This window comes from Stegostoma tigrinum, chromosome 34, assembly GCF_030684315.1.
Source record: "Stegostoma tigrinum isolate sSteTig4 chromosome 34, sSteTig4.hap1, whole genome shotgun sequence".
In the NCBI taxonomy this organism is placed as follows: domain Eukaryota; kingdom Metazoa; phylum Chordata; class Chondrichthyes; order Orectolobiformes; family Stegostomatidae; genus Stegostoma; species Stegostoma tigrinum.
The window spans coordinates 23,096,813-23,116,764 of NC_081387.1; the positions used below are offsets into that span (position 1 = coordinate 23,096,813).

Genomic DNA, 19,952 nt, shown 5'->3' on the forward strand with positions numbered 1-19,952 from the left:
AATGTGTAAACTCCATACACAGTCACCTGAGGATGGAATTGAACTTAGGTCTCTGGCACTGTAAGCTAGCAGTGTTGACTATTGTGCCACCGTGCTGACCAAACTGCTTGATAAGGAAGCAACCCTTCGCTGTCCCTGCTGTATTGCTGTTTGGGGAAGCTGGGCTCGCTGGGGTTGCCATACCTATACTGGGCAGCTGAAACATTGTTGTGTCTGTGATAAATCCAGTCATGGTGCAGCTAACTACTGCATCACATGGACGTTCTGCAGGTCAGAAGGCCATCAACCAAAGGACTGCAGCCTGTATATTGGCCACTTCTCCAAGACCTGCCTAAAACACTGCGTCTGTTTTGCACAAGTCGCAAGAGAAAAGGAATATAGATACAAGGGCTCCTAGAGGCTGACAGCAGGGAATCTCTGTGTGCATCAGTCATCTCTCAGTAAAGCCCAGCTCCAGGAGCAGGGAATCCCTCAGTAAAGCCCATCTCCGGGAGCAGGGAATCCCTCAGTAAATCCCAGCTGCAGGATCAGGGAATCCTTCAGTAAACCCCAGCTCTGGGATGAGGGTATTTCTCAGTAAACCCAGCTCTGGGATTAGGGAATCTCTCAGTAAACCCCAGCGCCGGGAGCCGGGAATCTCTCAATAAACCCAGCTCCAGGATTAGGGAATCTCTCAGTAAACCTCAGCTCCAGGAACAGGGACTCTCTCAGTAAATCCCAGCTCCGGGATTAGAGAATCTCTCAGTAAACCCCAGCTCTGGGAGCAGGGAATCTCTTGATACATAATAATCCATCCAGCAGAACAGTGCTATCTGTGTATCCTAGGAGGAATTAGAGACGGGTTGTGGAAAAATACAAGAGGAAGCTGTCGAAAGATGGTCAGTGGTGAGGAGAGTTTCCGGAAAGAGCTTAGCAATACTGGGGGATGATGTTTTTGGCGTTTGGCTGTGTGATCATGGATTGTAGCTGAATGGCACATCCTCTGCCTATCGGAGGCGATTCCACTACACACCCTTTGGGCTGTGTTTCTGGATGTGTTTGATATTATCAGAAATGGAACTGAAAACAATAACATCACAGCGGCAGATGTTGATGAAGGGATTCAGTGAAGTTGAGATGAAGGAGTCGAGAAAGATTGAGAATAGGATAAAGGATCTGATTCAGATTCATTGTTATCCTTCTGGCTGAGAAACAGGGGACAGGCCTGGTGGTGTTGACATTGGCCATTTTAACATTATCACCAACAGTTAAATTATTCACACAGGCAAGGCAAGGATAGTTCTATATTAATGCACAGAACAGTACAGTGCAGGAACAGACCCTTCGGCCCACTATGTCTGTGCTGACCATAATGCCACTCTAAACTAATCGTATCTGCCTGCACGTGGTCCATTTCCCTCTACTCCCTGCTTGTCCATGTGTCTGTCTGAACCCCTCCAAAAAGTTGCTATTTTGTCTAAGCATCTGCTTCTATCACCTCCCCTGGCAGCACAGTAACCTCCCACCCTCTTTGTAACAAATATGCCTCACACATCTCCTTTAAACTTTCCCCCTTCACCCTGAAGCTATGTCCCCTAGCATTTGACATTTCCAACCTGGGAAAATGACTCCAACTACCCACTTTATCCATGCCTCTCATAGTTTATCTACTTCTATCAGGTCTCCCGTCAGTTCTGATGCTCTACTGAAAATATTCCAAGTTTGTCCAACGTCTGTTTATTGCTAATACACACCAATCCAAGCAAAATGCTGGAAAACATTTTTTGCATCCTGTTCAAAAACACATCCTTCCTAACGTAGGACAACCAGAACTGCCCATTATACAACTGAGTTTCATGAGTGTTAGGACATTGTTGTTCTGTGTAGAAATCTAGGCTGTAAACTCATCTGCCTTACCTGTTAAACTGCTTGCATTAACATTAATACTATTAAGATCACCAGTCCCGCTGTGTTCATTAACCTGATCCTGCCTGCTCTTCCAATGAGACTGATGACTTAACCTCTACCTCTTCCGCAATCACTCCACATGGTGACCTACTGCCCACCCTCTGCCCCTCACCCCGCCACACTGGACTGAAATGACTACGTACTGTTGAAATTAAACATTTAATAATTTAAAATGAATATAAGTTTGAATAAGTGACTTTATGCTAATTGCAGAGTTTGGACAGCGGCCTTGGGTTGATGTGGAGGAGAACAACAAAGGACTTTGTGTTGTGTGTCGATCAGACGGATGGTATCCTGAGCCACTGATACAGTGGGTAGATGGGAAAGGAGATGCGACAGTACAGTCTGAAACAGAATTCATTCAGGACCCCACAGGCCTCATCACTGTCCAGAGTCGTATTAATGTCCAAAGTGATTCTGTGAACAAGTTTTCATGTTTCATAGAAAACCAGTTATTGAGCAAAAGACGAGAGGCCCATCTCCAGATATCAGGTAGGTGTGTGTTTGGTAATCATTTGATGGGCGATATTTCTCCCCCCCCCCCCCCCTCCCCACCCCTGAAGACACTAACTCAGACTGGGTGTGAATCCACGAGCACTGATTTGTCTCTGGACAATACCAAGAGGCAGCTTTTCATATTTGAAGCTGAAACATTGAGAAGTGAGTAGACTATCCACAGCACAGCTTCAGCTGGGCCTGATGTGTACTTACCCAATGTCCACATTTCATATTCCAGCTGTGGTCACTGGATAGAGATTAGGACCAAGGACACTAAGTACTGTGCTTTTGGCTGACTGTTATTAAGAGAGACAAATGTTTATTCATAACAGCACCTGAAATCCAAATGAATCTCAAGTTCTTTCAACAAAAATTCTTAATAGCAATGGTATTATTTACTTGTATGTCTTGGGAAGGAATCAGTAGCTGAGATTATTCCTGAAGGTTGATGAAATTATGATACTTTGAAGAAAATCCCAAATATTTGTTTCATAGGTTTGTGTCTTGCAGATCAAATACTGATTCTGTTCTTTTTAATCTTAGATGAGTTCTTCCCCAGAGTCAATGCTTGGCTTGTATGTTTCTTGGTGTTTCTTGGCCTTGTGATTGCGGCTATTACTATTGATGTAATAGTCCACAGAAAAGAAGATGAAAAGATTAAAGGTAGGAGCAAAATAGACATTTAAAGCTTGACATTTGTGGACGTACATTAAGGTTGAAATGAATTATAATTGTAACAGTTTCTGAATTATCTGAAAATTATTCTGAAATGGAAAGAATGTAATATGAATGTGAAATTTTAATTTTTTTTAGCTTTCAGGATAATCCCTTGCTTAGCATGCTGCTTCTCTGCAAAGGAAGAAAAGTTATGTTAACTATCTCTGAGACAGAATAAGCCCTTTATTAAAGTTTCATTTTGGGACATGAGACTAAATGGTTAGACCAGCATTTATTGCCCATCTCTAGTTGCAGTTGAGAAGGTGGTGTTGAGATGTTTTCATGGTCCGCTGCACTCTGTGTAATATGGGTACATTCACAGTGTTTTATTTCTGTCACAGTGTGATATAACTGAGTGGCTTCCCAGGCCATCTCAGAAGGCAGTTCAAAGTCAAACACTTTATTATGGGCCTGTCTGACCAATTTCCTTTCCTGAAGGATATTAGTGGAACAGTCAGTAACTTCATTCCCTCCACTATCTAAACTCAAATTGTGATTCAATCAGTGGTTGACCCCTTCAAACAAATTCGCTCTGAGGATGGAGTCAGTCAGGGATGGAGTGAGAAATCTGCAGGATGTGTGTGTGTGAACTTGCTGAGCAGTGAATTGGGGAGCAAGGCATGTAGGATTGTGCGATGTACTCTGTAAATAAATGTTATTGGTTGTAATAAATTGGGACAGCAACTCAAAATTGTCAGAAAAGTCAGATAGGTACAGCCTCCAAAGAACATGATACTTTTTGGAAAATTAATGCCGTTCAGTACAGCTACAGAAGATAGATAGGGTACGATATGTAGAAAGGTTAAGACTGTTTTACCATGTGAATGAAATGGCGCAGTAGGTGAAAGAAAGTGATTTTGTTAACTGCATATTGGGCACAGATTCCAGTCCGATTCGAAACTTAACATCCCTGAAAGTCCCTGATATCGAAATATTTTCAAAGATTGTAGGCCTTACTCAAAGGACACTGTCACCCTAAGCCCCCAATGTGAATTTAGAACATTACCACTTTAATTCATGGGAGAGCCCCTCATGGTAAGAATCAAGGAGATTATGGAGCATTGTGATTTTGGACCAACTTTAAATAGGAGATTGCCATGCAATCATCCAAAAGAAGCTTAGTAAAAATTGTAAATGGATTTTAGAAGGTTGCTGGAGATTAGTTTAGGCATGGAGAGTGTGGAGAAGGGCGAGCAGGAGATACAAAGTGCTTTGAGAAGCACAGCCCACCAGTTCGGATGGGAAACTGCAAGCAACAGTGGTGGTGTCCGGAGTGAAGGTGCTGGTGAAAGCAGGGAATGGATCCAGGAACCGGAATAGCCAGAGTGTACAGAAGGTTAAACCAACAGCCTTGGACAGGCCCTGAGGGTGCAGAGTGTTTCCAGTGTGGGGGAGGCCAACCTCCATAGCAGTGTTTTCAAGAAGGAGCTCACCTTCTGATGTTGAAGAGCACTGGGACCAGGCTGACGACATGTGTAGGTTGGGGGTGAGCAGTGGCTGGTGGGCATTTACATGAATAGGCTCAACAGTGGCTCCAGTGAGGTACTGTCAGCAATGCCCTCAGCCCAGTGTCTGGTCAGGGCCCATGTTTAATGTGGTGTGATTAGCTCCAAGAGATCAAATTAAATTAACCAGAGACTTTTAGCATCAGAGAGGGTGAAGGGGGTCACACAATCCAGAAGCTATCCCTAGGTTTTTCAGAGTTAGGCCTGTGCTCTGTGTGTTATTGGAGAAGTTGGAGATGGAGTTGGAGAGAATGAAAAGACCTTGGCATCATTCACCCTGTGTGATTTTCTGAATGGGCAGCACCCATTGTGCCAGGAGTGTAACTGGATAAGTTCATTCCCATCTGTGGGGATCACAAGCTGGTGGCTATGATGTGGCTGGATAAGCATCTCGTTTCCAACAGGAAGATCGATATGGGAACGCAGCTGGGGCGGGGGGTGGGGGTGGTCAGACATTCTCAGAGTTGGACATGACTCATGCCGAGCAGCAGCTGGAGCTGTCAGAGCCTCACGGGAATATGTGACTATTAACACCCACAAGGAGTTGTATCAATTTACTCACTTGTACTGTCTTCCAAAGAACCACGGAGAGCTTACTGCAAGACTTGCCAGTTATTGTTGTGTCTTGGATAATGTATCAACTAACCTCTTGTAAAAGAGCATTTGTTGATTTTGGGAGAAATATGAAGGAGTTCCCAGGAAGCAGGAGTGGACCTTAATAGAGAAGCACCTTCCAGGTTAATGAGGTGGTTTGCTTGGGTTATCAGGTGGATGCACAGGGTTTGCACCCCCATGGAGGACAAGGTGAGAACAATCAGGGAGACACTGGCCCCTCGGAATATCTCTGAACTCAAAACCTTTCTAGGAATGGTTAAGTCCTGTGGGTGATTCCTCCCAAGCCTTTCCACAATGTTAGCGCCACGACAAAAATAACGAAAGAAACAACAGGGCCTGGGTCGGACCACAAACTGAGGCTTTTAAACAGGTCCAGAAGGTGCTTCAATTATTGTGTTTCCTGGTTTGCTTCAACCAGCAAGATATTACTGACATCCTCATATGGTGTTGGGGCAGTTTTATCCCACACAATGGATAATGGGGCAGATAGACCTGTGGGAAATGCAGCAAAAATACTGTCGGACGCAGAGAAGAGCTATTTGTGAATAAGAGAGACGACAGAGCAGTTATTTGTGGCAACAAAATGTTCCACCAATATCGAGACTGGAGACATTTCATCATGTGGTGACAGACCACAAGCCACTGTTGGGAATATAAGGTGATTTGACCAATAGCTTTGGCCTTTGAACATTGTCCTGAGACCTCAATAGCCAATGCTGATGCCCTCATCATGTTCCCTGACCAGAGATAGGCACAGGCCCCACAGTGTCGGAAGAGATGGGAATGGCCATGAATTTTCAAACTACTTCATCTGTTTTAGCTCAACAAAGTAAGTACTGGGCTAACAGAGACCCACAATTCTCAAAGGAGAAGCAGATAATAGTGTGTGGCTGGCAAAACAAAAGATTTTTTAAAAGAAATTAAACCTTACAAGTTGGGGAAAAGTGAGCTTCGTTGTGAGCATGGTATTGTCCTTTGGGGATTGAAGGCTTTTATTCTTGGGTCGGAAGAAATTTGTTCCTGAAATATTTACAAAAGACGTATCCGGGTGTATTTAAAATGAATAAAATGGTTTCAGGAAGCTCTGTTGGCAGTCTAGCATTGAAGCAGCAGTTAAAGATGCGGTAAAGTGCTGTGATCAGTGCTAATTTCAGCAGACGTTACCCGTCCCAAGCCCACAATTGTGAGGTGAGTGACAGTCCTTGATATCAAGGCTGCATTCGACCAAGTGTGGCATCGGGCTGCTGTCACAAAATTGGAATCAATGGGCAAACTGACTGCTGATTGGAGTCATACCTGACGCATAGGAAGATGGTCATGGTTTGTGGAGGTCAGTCAGTTCCAGAACATTTCTGCAGGATTTCCTGAAGGTAGTGTCCTTGACCCAACCATTTTCAACTGCTGCATCAATGATCAAGCAATTGACCAGAGGAGATCCAATCAGTGATGAATATTGTTGAAATAGCAAGGCCTTATGAATTGGAAAGATTAAAATCCATATGTCCAAGTGATAAAGCATGGATAAAGAGGACAGCTAAACAACTGAAGATCATGAATATGTACCAGAAATATAATCCCATCACTGCCTATGTTTCACCCCAATGTGCATTAAGTGATGTATTTAACTGAACAGTTTTGTTGAAATTATATCATGATGAGAACGTCTAGTGAAAGATGAAAAACATCATTTGTAAATTCTGACAGATCTTCAGATTGAGATTTAGAATGTTAAAATGTTGTTCTGATCCCAGCTGATGGTTTTCTGGACAAGTCTGAACTGTGTTCTGTTTGTGTCCCGATGTTGCTGCTATCGGGTGCGGCGGTAGCTGCAGAATCTCACTCACTAACACGTTCCTGTGTTCTTGTCTTTCAGAACTACAGGAATTCCTCACTTTGGAAGGTAAGTTATTTCAGAACCATGTCAGGATTCTGATTTACAGACACTGAGTAAGAAAATTCCAGTTTCACTTCATGGGAATCCAGGAATTCTGAACAAAGAGGATGGAATTTTATAAGGGTCTGAGCGCTGTGGTCTGTGGTGAGAAATTGATGGAATTGTGTGAGGTGTCCATTGAGACCCATTTCAATGTCACTGCCTGGCATTGAGGTGGGATTCTCACAAAGCTGCAATGTGTGTTGCCTATGAAAGGGGAATATTGCGAATGAACGACCATATTAACTGCATACCTCACCTCATTAATATACAGCCTTCTATCGCACCAAACCTGTCAGACAGGCAGGATACTGAGAATTCTCGACATGGAGATCCAAACATGTACCTGCTGACTTCAGCTCACTGCTCACTCCAAAGGGATCTCAATGTTGGAAATTAGACACCAACCTCTCAGGGCATGCCGCATGTAACCCATGTCCATGGACATTGGCATCCAACATGTGCCAGCCTTGAAATACCCTCATGGCACATCTCCAAACATTGTAAAACTGCTGCTTGGACACTGTCCACTCAGAGGCACACACCCAGCTCATGGACTGGGCGAAACTGCATCGCTGGGATGTTTACTTGTTCTTTTAACCCTCACTCACTCTCAGCTTATCTGGATATTAGCAGCATTCCTGCTTTTTCATTAACATTTACTCCTTGTCCCTCAGCCAGAGATACAATGCTCACAGTTCTGCTGTTTAACCGTTTAGTGGAGACACGGAGCCAAGAAGCTGGTCAGATTGTCAGCAGAACACAGTCAAGCCAAGGGAGGTAGCCTTCAGCCAGAGGATATGGTCAGTCAGTAGCATTACCCCTCATTAGCTGTGAGGGATCAACTATCAGCTAGTACCCCACCCAGCCATATGGACACTTACTGACTAGTGGGGACTGTTTTCCTCCTGAATGGGAGAGAGGTAGTTGTTAATGGAGACGAAAGTGCTCTTACTGTTGGTGTAGGTGTGAAGGTGTCCTGAGGAAATGTGTTGGCAGCACAGAGAACAAACAGGGTTTGTGGTGTCAGGTGTTGGTGTGGGTGATGGAGAGTGAGTGAAGATGTTCCAGTCCGTGGTAAGTGTGGTAAAGCATGAGCCTTGGTGGGAGGTGGGTGCAGCAGCAGAGACAGAGTGAGTGTGTGGTCATGGAGAGAAGATGGTGGATCACATGGTGGTGGAGAGGAGAATGTCGCTGATGTGCTGGCAGTCCTCCAGACGCTGAGACTGTACTCACCCATGTGCCACCCTCTGACCAGGCAGGGACTGGCATCATGACCATCTCGGCTGGTTCTGGGGGAAGAGGGTATCTACACCACCCCGTCCAGCGGGACCGTCCGGTTCCTCTCTGCTCCATCTGGGGAAGATGGCAGGAACTGTATGGGGCAGCTGCAGGCTGACAGACCTGTCTGGCTGCACAACAGCTTTGCAGAGATGGCACCGCTGCCAGGGATCAGGTCAGTTCTGAGATGTCCCAGCAGTGGCGAGTTGCTTCAGAAATGGTGGGTGGTAGGATGGGGCTAGAACTGAATGTGAGGCTCGTAGTGACATGGTCTGTTGTTAATGGGGTGAACGACATGGAGAGAAATAGTCCATGAAACTTGATGAAACTGATTGTTAACCAAAAAAGGTTAGATTCAGCCCAATGTTCGACAATCCGATTTGCTTTTCCCTGATTAATCTCCGTCAATGGCCGAGATGATTTCACATGCCTGTGAACTTCACACCCTGTTATAGTTAAACAACATCCCTCAGCAGTCCTGACTGGGTGTGCAGTGAGTGAGATGTTGCTCCTTCATCTTTGGGACTGGGTGGCTTAATGGGGCCAATCCTGTCTTTTTGCGTTTTGAAACATTTTTGTACATTGGATACAAATATGTTGTATCGCAGAACCATCAAGTTTTTTTTTGTTTATCATTCTCCAATATTATGAAATGCTCTTTCACTGTTAGCTGTTGATTATCACGTGATTAGATATGGTCCTTTTCTGGTGCAGATAGTTTGATACAGTGCTTCTTTAATTAAAATTTTTGTTATCTTTATGTCATTATTCTTTACTATTTCTTGAAAGATATGCTTCGAGTGAGAGGACAGAATACAGAATGAAAGAGCGCAATGTCCTGGATCAGTGAAAACAACAAACTAATTTCATCATTATTCTGTAATCTTTAATCTCTTGTATCATTTTATTTACTTTGCATGTTTTCTCTTTTTTTAAAACCTCTGATTTTTGTTTCTTTGGAGAATGAGTTTAGAGAGGTTTTGCTGATTGGTTACTCTGTCCAAGGTAACAACTGAGCAGAATGCTACTTGATCTCACTTCCTCCCCAGTTAGCCAATGAAAAGCAGGAAGAATCTCCACACGACAATCAGAATCTGACTGTCTGTCCAAGGGACATGTGACCACAAAGAGCCCCTTTCAAACATGCACGAAACAGGTGGAAGTAGCTTGATGGATAGGTTCGGCTGTCAGAGTTTTCAGCTCCCGATGTGTCACTGGGACAGAGTTGGAATGTAATAATCATGGGCCGATCATGAGATAGAAATACTGTCAACACTTCCCAATATTCCAGTCCCAGTTTCCGATCAATGTCAGTCTTTACATCAATGGGATAATTATTCTGAAATGAACAGAGCATTTGAACAAAAAGAGAACCTAAACTGCTTAGGCAGCATGTTTGGAGAGAGAAACCAAGATAATGTTTCAGGTCAGTGACCTTCGGGAAAAAGAGACGTATCAGGTCTTGAGCAAATGCTGGCCTGAGGTCAGGGGAAGGGACAGTGGGGAAGGGGGAAGTGCGAAAGGAATGAAAGGTTCATGACAGGGTGGAAAGCAAAAGTGATTCAGTAATGAAATGGACAATGATGTAAAGCATCATTGGGATTGTGCACTGGAAAACAAGTCCCTTTATTCCTGGAGTCATCACAAATGTTCAAGATGTTTAAAAGTATGCCAAGTTCCCCAGTTTACCAATCTTTCAGACCAAGATTGATAAAAAGCACAGAACAGGTTTCTGTACATAAGTAAATAGACTGTAGCTGCTGGTCAAACATTCTGAACCATTGGCATGGGGGAGATGATGGCTTAGTGGCAGTATTAGTGCACTGTTAATCCAGAGACCCAGGAAATGTTCTGGGGACCCAGGTTTGAATCCCACCAGACTGTGGATGGTGGCAGATGGTGGGGCTTGAATGCAATAAAAAAAATCTGAAACTAAGAGTCTAATGATGTCCATGAATCCATAGTCAGAAAAACCTAGTGGGGTTTTCAGTGGGGAACATCCTAAAGGAAACTGCTTTCCTTATCCGGTCAGACCTACAGTAACGTATTGACTCTTAACGGCTCGCTGGGCAATTAGCAATGGGCAATAAATCAGCTACACCCTCATCCCATGAATGAATAAAAAACATGAATAGCTCAAATCGCATAATAAACTGCCTTGTATACCTTTCCTCTCTCTCCAAAAACACACAGAAAAAGAAAACATGGGTGTTCATGTTCACAGAGAGCTGCTGACTCTTGTGCTATCTGAACACTGCTCTTGATCGTCCTTCTCCAGATGCTTTCACTGGTTTGCAGGAGACCCAGATTGTACAGGTCACACTTATAAAAGATCCCTGACTTGTTTGTTAAAGCCGTAACTTACAGAAAGTGCTGAAGGAAAAATAAACAAATACTCTTCAGGCTGGAAATGAGTTTTGTTGCAGGAAACGGAGAGAACTTCTGAGCTGATGAAGATCCGTTGATGTCTCTGTATCTTATTCAAAGTCCCAAGCTACATCTGGTTCTGCATCTTTTCCTGCTGCTTGAACCAGTGACTGTGTAAACAGTGCTTACAGTCAGATGGTTGATCGGTGCTGCAAGAACAGTAAATGTTGGAGATCTGAAATAAAAACAGAAAGTGCTGGAGGAACTCAGCAGGTCTGGAAAAGTCTGTGGAGAGAGTGGAAAACAAAATGAATGTCACATTCATGATGACTCTTCTTCAGAATGTGTGTGTTCCATAGAATGGCAATATCAAACTCGAATGGTGCGCTTTGTCCCTCTCGACACAAACGATGCCAAACGTGCTGAATTTCGCTTATAGTTCCTGTTTTTGTATGAGATGAGACTAAAGGGAAATAGTAGGATCATCGCCAACTGCGACTGTCTAAAAAAAGTGATTTTCAATATTCTTGTTCCACACAGGTTTCAACAAACTGGAAATAAATCGTGGTAAGTACAGAACTAACATACAATTCAATAAAACTAACCTGAACTGACAATAGATATTGAAGAATACTTCTCATTGGAAATCTTATTTAACTCGGCTTTTCATTTCTGCTGAAAAATTTTATTTCATATGAACGTAGAAGTTACCAATATGTCAATATTTTGTCTTCATATCGTGCATTTCTAAATAGATTTCATGAAGCTATGTGTATTTAACCATATATTCACATTTATAATTCCATGGTACTGCAGGAATGTTTTATTTGCACAGTGTTTGTGGATTGAATTCACTGATACATTCAGGCTTCAGGACATGGTGAGGTCAAGACGCTGTGACATATTGGCCTTGGTTCCTGATGATGAGCTGAGTGGGTGTGGGGCAGAGGGTTCCGTCTTACCACCTCATGTTATTTGGGGTCATTGTTGTTTCTGGTTATTGTGTGGGTTGAAGTGCTCAGAGGGACAGTGCTGATCGGTTCTGTAGAATCAGACCCTTGACTGCTTGATAGTTCCCCAGTTCATTAAATCTCCCACATACAGTCATTGCAGGTTTGCAGAGTGAGGGATGTTGTGAGGGGGCAGTATTTCACAGAGGGGAATGTATTAGTTGCAGCCAATAATAAAAGTTGTCTAAATTGTTCATTGGACAGTCCGTGTCAGCACTGAGCTGCACCCTGGAAAATTGCAGGAGGATCCCAGCTCTGCGTGATCTGCTGCTGTTCACACAGTTCAGTTCAAGGGCAGGGGATCAAATGGGCAAATGTGATAGAGGACAGTCTGAATGGAAACTTTTCCTTTTGATGTTCTGCAACTGAGTGTCAGCTTCCTCTGAATCACTGTCAGATTTTATTGCATGACTGTCAATTTCACTGGGTCAGTGTCAGTGACTCCATTTCAGTACAGTCACACTGCAGTCACAGTGAAAACCATGGGTTACAGTCAGTGAGGTCAGTGTAAAATACAATCAGAGGTCAAACACCAGCAGGAACTCACTCTGGGATCTCAGATGGAGAATCTGTTCAGGACCAAACTGTCAGGAGAGTTGGTCACTGTGTAGAAATGGAAAGAAACCCTTGAATTTCTACCATTTCAGGATCTCAGAATATTCCCAAGTGTTTGCCAGGCGAGGGAGTGTTTCTGAAATGTAGACCCAGGTTTTCCATTTGTCGTGCAGGCATTATTCCAGTGTAGATGGGAGCTTGACATGAGGATTCTGCAGAATTCCCATTATAACATACTCCAAGTGAATGGCCTGGGATATTGAATTTTCCGGCCAGCAATTCATTTACCCCTGGACCCCTCCGAAAATATCCGTTTAAATGGGGGAACTTGGTGAGTTGCACCATAATCAAGCAACTAGCTACTCAGGAAAACTTTGGACCTGGTCGATCTCCTGAGCATCTACTAACCTGATCTCCCACCTCTCTCAGACCCTGACATGACATCACCCTGTATCGCTGTGATCTGACTGCCCCAGCCCTGGACCTGACCTCCCACCTTCACCCACCCCACCGTGTGTCTCCTCCCCCACCCCCCGTCCCCCTCATTCCCTGCTCATTCTGGACTCGATCTGTCCTGCCCACCACAACCTACTGCAAACACTCCACTTTCCTGGTCCCCACTACCTTGCGCTGCAGCACCCGACTTAACTGGCTCCATCACCCGATTCAGCTGGCACCCTCCCCTCACAGCACCCAAATCTTACCCCCTCAGGCAACGCTGGAGAAACTCAGCAGGTCTGGCAGCATCTGTGGGGAGAGAAACAGAATTAATGTTTCAAGTCCATTGACACTTCTTCAGAACTGAATGATGATGGAACATGGATTCATTTTTATGCTTTTGAGAGACAGACGATGAGACAGAGGACAGATGGAATAGACACCCAGTGCAAAAGATAAGGGGGTTGTGAGACAGAAAAAAGGACGTACGAAGGATCTAAAGATATGGAGTAGGCCATTTAGCGCTGAGATGTGGAGACTGTCTTCACTCTGAGTGGACATGGTCAGAAGTCACATGACACCAAGTTATAGCCCAACAGGTTTATTTGAAATCACAAGCTTTTTGAGCACTGCCCCTTTGTCAAGGGACTTCATCTGGTGTCATGTGATTCTGATGCTGTCCGCCCCAGTCCACCCTCCACTTCACTCCGAGTGGTGAGCCTGTGGAATTCTCTGCCACAGAAAATGGCTGAAGCCAAAACAAGTTACTGTTTTCAAGAAGGATTTCAGTATAATTCTTAGAATTGCAGGCTCGAAGGGTATGGAGGCGGGAAGAGCAGGAGCAGGATACTCAGCAGGATGTGAGCCATGTAAAGTGACAGACCATTCATGAATGTAAGTGGGAAGAGATTTAACAAGGATGGAGAAATAGAGTCAAGGGAAGGAAGAGATAAGTTCCATGGGGCAGGATCAGGCTGCAATGATGGGTCTGCCAGTGCAGACCTGTTTGTGAATTTTGGGGAGGAGGTAGAAGGGAGCTGTGTGGGTTTGAGGCACAATGATTTGGGAAGCTGTGGGGGGGGCGAGGGGTTAGATTTCCAGAGGAGATGAAGTCTGTGACAATCTTAGAAACAACAGCGTGATGTTCAAAGGTGCAGGCATGATCCAGGAGAGATAGAAGAAAGTGCTGATGTCCCCCTTTCATTGATAAGATCAAATGGAGACTGACTGATTGGTTTGAGGAATATCTCCATCCTGACAGTAGGAATGAACACAACATTTCAGTTATGACCATTTTAAAACGCACCTTGCTCTTAATGGAGCATTTCTGTCCTGGGCCTGTAGGCACAAAAACACACTCGAGAAAGAACGCCTCATTTTCTGCTCAGGCACTATGCAGCCTCGAGACTTCAACATTGAATTCAATAACTTCATAAACTGACGTAAAACAGAGAATTGCAGATGCTGGCGATTTAAAACAAAGAGAAATTGCTGGAGAAACTGGTTTGGCAGCATCTGTGGGCAGGATCGCAGCCTGATGTTAAAAATCTACTGACTTTCGCGGCTCGCCCTGCCACTGCTCTTTCCTCGCCTTTTTATATAGCACTGCTGTCAGACAGCAGACAAACTGAGTTAGTTTTTGTCCCACACTCAGCTCCATCCTGTACAGTTTTAGTCACCTCAATCAACATCTCATTTTGTTGCTCTGGCTGAGCCAAAGCAACCTTTCACTGTTTATTCTCCTGCTCACACTCCATTCGAGCAGTATGCCTACCTCTCACAGCAGGTAATAATCTCCATCCCATTCAGGGTGGCACTCCTCCTGCCTGGGGAAGCCTGCTTCCACCATACAGTGCCTGACTGCCCCAGGCAGGTTAGCACCTACTGCAAAACCCTCCTTTCAGAGGCTTTCCCATCATTGCGGAGACTCCCATTGTGCCAGCAAATTTCCAGATGATCCAAACCCCTCAATATCCCGGAATATGGAATGCCGGATACTTCTTGGGTTGTTCTTTCTTTTTGAATATTTTGAACATCACGCTGAACGCTGCTCCCAGCGGCAAAATGTTACGGTTCAATCATGGATTTAGTGGGATGTAATAAAATTAAGTGATTCAAATGAAAAAACTTATTGGTGGTAATATATATGTATGAAGTGATGATGAAATAAATAGTAAGATCTATTAAACAGTAAATATATGTAATGTAGTAGATAAATATGTTTGTTTCTATAACAGTAAATATACATTAAGCAGTAAAGGTGAAGGGGAAGTACAACGAGATCTGGGTGTTCTTGTACATCAGTCAATGAAAGCAAGCATGCAGGTACAGCAGGCAGTGAAGAAAGCTAATGGCATTCTGGCCTTCATAACAAGAGGAGTTGAGTATAGGAGCAAAGAGGTCCTTCTGCAGCTGGACAGGGCCCTGGTGAGAGCGCACCTGGAGTATTGTGTGCAGTTTTGGTCTCCAAATTTGAGGAAGGACATTCTTGCTATTGAGGGAGTGCAGTGTAGGTTCACGAGGTCAATTCCTGGAATGGCGGGACTATCATATGTTGAAAGATTGGAGCGACTGGGCTTGTATATACTTGAGTTTAGGAGGATGAGAGGGGATCTGATTAAGATAATTAAAGGATTGGACACTCTGGAGGCAGGAAGCACGTTTCCACTGATGGGTGAGTCCAGAACCAGAGGACACAGTTTAAAAATAAGGGGTAGGCCATTTAGAACAGAGTTGAGGAAAAACTTCTTCACCCAGAGAGTGGTGGATATATGGAATGCTCTGCCCCAGAAGGCAGTCGAGGCCAAGTCTCTGGATACTTTCAAGAAAGAGATAGATAGAGCTCTTAAAGATAGTGGAATCAAGGGTTATGGGGATAAGGCAGGAACAGGATACTGATTGTGGATGATCAGCCATGATCATAATGAATGGTGGTGCAGCTTGAAGGGCCGAATGGCCTACTCCAGCACCTATTGTGTATTGTCTATAATCTAGATACGTTAGAAACACATGTAGGTTAATGCGTTATTTAAGTTAATGAGTGGATCTGTTAGCCTAAATTACTTTAGACAAGTTTAACAATGGCTCTCACTGCCCTCCTGCCTGTCAGGGACCACATTTTACAGCGGCTGGTCTGGAGAGCCCGGGGTTCCTGGCCCCATTTGAAATCCCAGTCCAAGCAACATTCCCTGAATAGGGCAAAGTGCCTGATGTGATGCCTGTGCTGAATCGAAGATTATGTGCCGCATCATTATTCCCTGGAACTTTCAGTACTTTCCCAGCCATTTCACTGGACAGAAAAACATCCAGGTGGCTCTGTGTGACAGCCAAGCAGGACAGTACGCACAGTCAGGGTCACATCGTCTGCTCATTCCTCAGTCAAAACAAGCTGCTTTCACATGAAGCCTGTTTCCCACATATGTTCCACTTTATTTCAATTGCTCATTGTCACGTGCACTTAACCCTTAATGAGCTGGTTTGAAGATATTTTTAATCCTGCTACTACATTTGGTAAGTCAGGACCAGAGGGAACCCATTGCTTTGTGGGAGCAAAAAGTAGGGGGTGAGGGTAGAAATGTGGGAGATGGCCCTGTTGAATATAGTAATGGGGAATCCTCGGCTGCGGAAGAAGATGGATGTTTCTGAGGCCTCCCTGAGGAAGGTGGCATTTTCAGACCATTGTGATGGAAGCGGAAAAACTGGGAAAATGGGAAGGAGTTCTTACAGGAAGCAGGCTGTGAGAATGTATAGACCAGGTAACTGTGGGAGTCGGTGGGTTGTTAGTGGATATTGGTGGCCAGTCTGTCCCCAGAAATGGTAACAGAGATGTCAAGGAAGGGATTGGAGAAGTCAGAGATGGATCAGATGAAGGTGAGGGCAGGATAGAAATTGGAAATGAAACTGATAAATTTTTCCAATTCAGATTAATTCCAGGGATGAAAGGGCTAACCAACAGCGAGCAGTTGAATAACTGGGATCGTACTCACTGGAATTCGGAAGAATGGGTGGGGGGTATCTGATTGAGGGATATAAAATATTAAAGGGAGTTGATAAAGTAGACATTGAACAGACAATTCCACTTGTGGGACAGTCTCAAACACGAGGTCACAGATATAGAGTCGGGGAGGAGAAACTATATGTGAATCTGTGGAAATCACTGCCCCAGAGTACAGTGGAGGCAGAATCAATCAACAGACTGACAAAAGAAATAGATATGTTTCTGAGGAAAAGCAGGTTAAAGGGCTGTGGGAAGCAGGTAAGGAAAGTGGAGGTGAGACCAGGATAGGATCAGCCATGACCTTGTTAAATAGGCAGCACTGCCTACTTCTGCTCCTAATTCTGATGCTCCTCTGTTGAGAATGATACCAGACTTGAAACATGAACTCTGTTTCTCTCTCTCCACGCACTGCCAGAGCTGCTGAGTTTCTCCAGTTTTCTCTATGTTTGTTTGAGATTACCAGCATGAGTAGCATTTTGTCTTTCCCCAAATATTACATTTACCTCAGGGATTTACCCGTTCACACGAGCTGTTAAAGTAATTGTGATCCTGGACCTTTATATCACAGAATACAGAAACTGACTGCTGTGAGAAAGGGAGCACAATTTACCTTCCCCCGACTCTCCTGCACTTACAAGGGACTTATCAGATTTGAAATCTGACTTCACATTTAGAAAACAGAATATTGAACAGTCCAGCACAGGAACAGGCCCTTCGGCCCTCCATATCTATTGCTGACCATGGTGCCATTCTGAACTAATCCCATCTGCCTGCACATGGTTGGTATCCCCCATTTCCTGAAGGGGACCTGATCCGAATCTCCTGTCAGAATTGCACAGCTTGATCTTCAGGTAAGTAAAGGGGACAGTGTGTTAATCTGAGTGTGAGTGTAACTCCTCAGAAAATCCAGACCAGTGACATGATTTAGTGTTGGAAAGATGGCAATCAAACTGCACAACTCTCCCCCTCCCCTGTCCTGAACCCCCTCATCCCAGTCACATTCCTCACTGCCCCCTCAATTTCCCAATGGATCCCTGCACCACCCTCAACCCCAATATGTTCTCTCACTGTTCTAATACCCCACTGACTCCTGTCCATCTCCCCTCAGCCAGTCCCCTGTCCTGCCCTCCCCTTCACCAATACGAGAGATTACCCCCTTCCCAGTTTCCCCCACAAGATCCCTCCCACGCTTCAGATACGAAACAAGACCACTCCAATCCCAGGGAGACTCCAATCCCAGTCTTCCCATGAACCCCTCTGCTCTCCATCAGCCTGGACACCAATCCCACAGCAAACCTGCTCCCCCTTCACTTTCCCCAATCCCACACGTGACTTGCTAAGTCCTGCCCGAACCCATGACAACTTCCCAATCCCCCAGTGAATCCCATTCCCTTACACCCCATGAGTGCCCTGCCCATTGCCCCCTGCATTACCCCTCACACTCCACCTGATGCCCCCATAAGACAACATCCCCTCCTTAGGACCTTCAGTGAGTCCCCTCACAATCCTTGATCCTCAAATAACACCCAAGCCCCTGACATCCTCACCCTCTCCCCAACAGACACACACACATTTCCCCCCAACTCAAACATTCCTACCAACCCCCCCCTCCTCACACATACACACAGACATGCACACGCACGCACGCACACACATATCCCCCCAACGTGAACATTCCCACCATCCCCCTCCCTCCTATACACACAGACACTGACACATACCCACAGAGTGTCCCTAATTCCCTGTATTTTCTCTCCCAGTCTCTGTGACCCTGGATGTGGAAACAGCGTATCCTGAGCTCGAGGTGTCTGAGGATCTGAAGAGTTTGAGATGGACCGGGACCCGAAGGGATCTCCCTGACACCGGGAAGAGGTTTACACACTGGGAGTGTGCCCTGGGATCAGAGGGATTCACATCGGGGAGACATTACTGGGAGGTGGAGGTGGTGGGGAATCGGGTCTGGAGACTGGGAGTAGCCTCAGAGTCTGTGGAGAGGAAGGACTGGGTCAGACTGATCCCTGAGAATGGATTCTGGACCATTGGGCGGAAATGGGATCAGTTTTATATAAACAACACTCAATCCCCTCTCCCTGTCGGTCAGGTCCCCGGGAAAGTGGGAGTTTATCTCAGTTATGAGTCTGGGACAGTTTCATTTTACAACGTGGACACCAAGTCCCATCTCCACACCTTCACTGGGAATAAATTCACTGGGAAACTTTATCCTTTCTTTGGGAGTTGGCATTTAAACCAGTTTCTGAGAATCTGCTCTAAGGGGCGGGGGCTCCCTGACGTCACAGTGACCTGACCCTGGGGTCAGGGGTCAGAAACATACTTTGAGAACATATTGGTATAAAATATTCTTTAAAATTTACAATTTATACTTTGTACAATCAGACTGTAAATAACTTCAATATAAATAGAAATGTCAGATGGACCTGACCTCAGGGTGAGGGACTGGGTCAGAGGTGAGGGGTCAGGGTGTTACTCAATGTGTCATTCAATTTCAAGATTATATTGTTGAAAATCACAACCAAAGTGTAAATAAATCAGACAGAAATGTAAATGTCAGGATTAAAATAAAAAATAAATAAATGAATTGTGTCTCTCATTCCTTCATTTACCCCCAGCTTCAGTCCCACCCTCCATCCCTTCACCTCTTTCCCAGTCTGGATCTGGGATTTCTCTGTGTTTCCATTTCTCACTCTGCACCCAGAACATGAAAATCCTGAGGGAGAAATCCAACACTGACAGGGTGACAGAGCTGCATTTACATAGCGCTCTATTAAGCTGCCTGTGTCATTGGGGAAGGGAGTTACACAAGATCCACTCTCTCCCAGGATTTCCAGCATTCCCAGGATTTCACTCCAGTTCTCTCAACACAGATGCTGCCTGACCTGCTGAGAAATTGCAGCATTTTCTGTTTCTGGTGCGGACACTTCCCACCTTTTCTCCAAAATATATGTAGAGAGTAAACACATTCCCAAACAGCTCATCCCTGAAAGCTTTTTCTTTCAATTTTCAGTCAATTCACAAATTGATCGATGATCAGCGAATCTTTTTTAAAACACGGTACAGGACCGCCACCGCCT

At 44.8% G+C, this 19,952-nt stretch overlaps 1 protein-coding gene across 4 annotated transcripts in view; it reads left to right on the forward strand.

The window, feature by feature from the left end:
• LOC132206206 (butyrophilin subfamily 1 member A1-like) overlaps positions 1-19,459 on the forward strand; it is a 56,029-nt gene extending 36,570 nt beyond the window's left edge. For all 4 annotated transcript variants that reach the window (XM_059639477.1, XM_059639480.1, XM_059639479.1 and 1 more), the window contains 5 exons: positions 2,161-2,439; positions 2,989-3,108; positions 7,156-7,182; positions 11,404-11,430; positions 18,624-19,459. In XM_059639477.1, the coding sequence (XP_059495460.1) occupies positions 2,161-2,439; positions 2,989-3,108; positions 7,156-7,182; positions 11,404-11,430; positions 18,624-19,168 (998 nt within the window). In that variant the 3' untranslated portion in view covers positions 19,169-19,459. The remainder of the gene's footprint in view (positions 1-2,160; positions 2,440-2,988; positions 3,109-7,155; positions 7,183-11,403; positions 11,431-18,623) is intronic.
• The last annotated feature ends 493 nt before the right edge of the window (positions 19,460-19,952 follow it).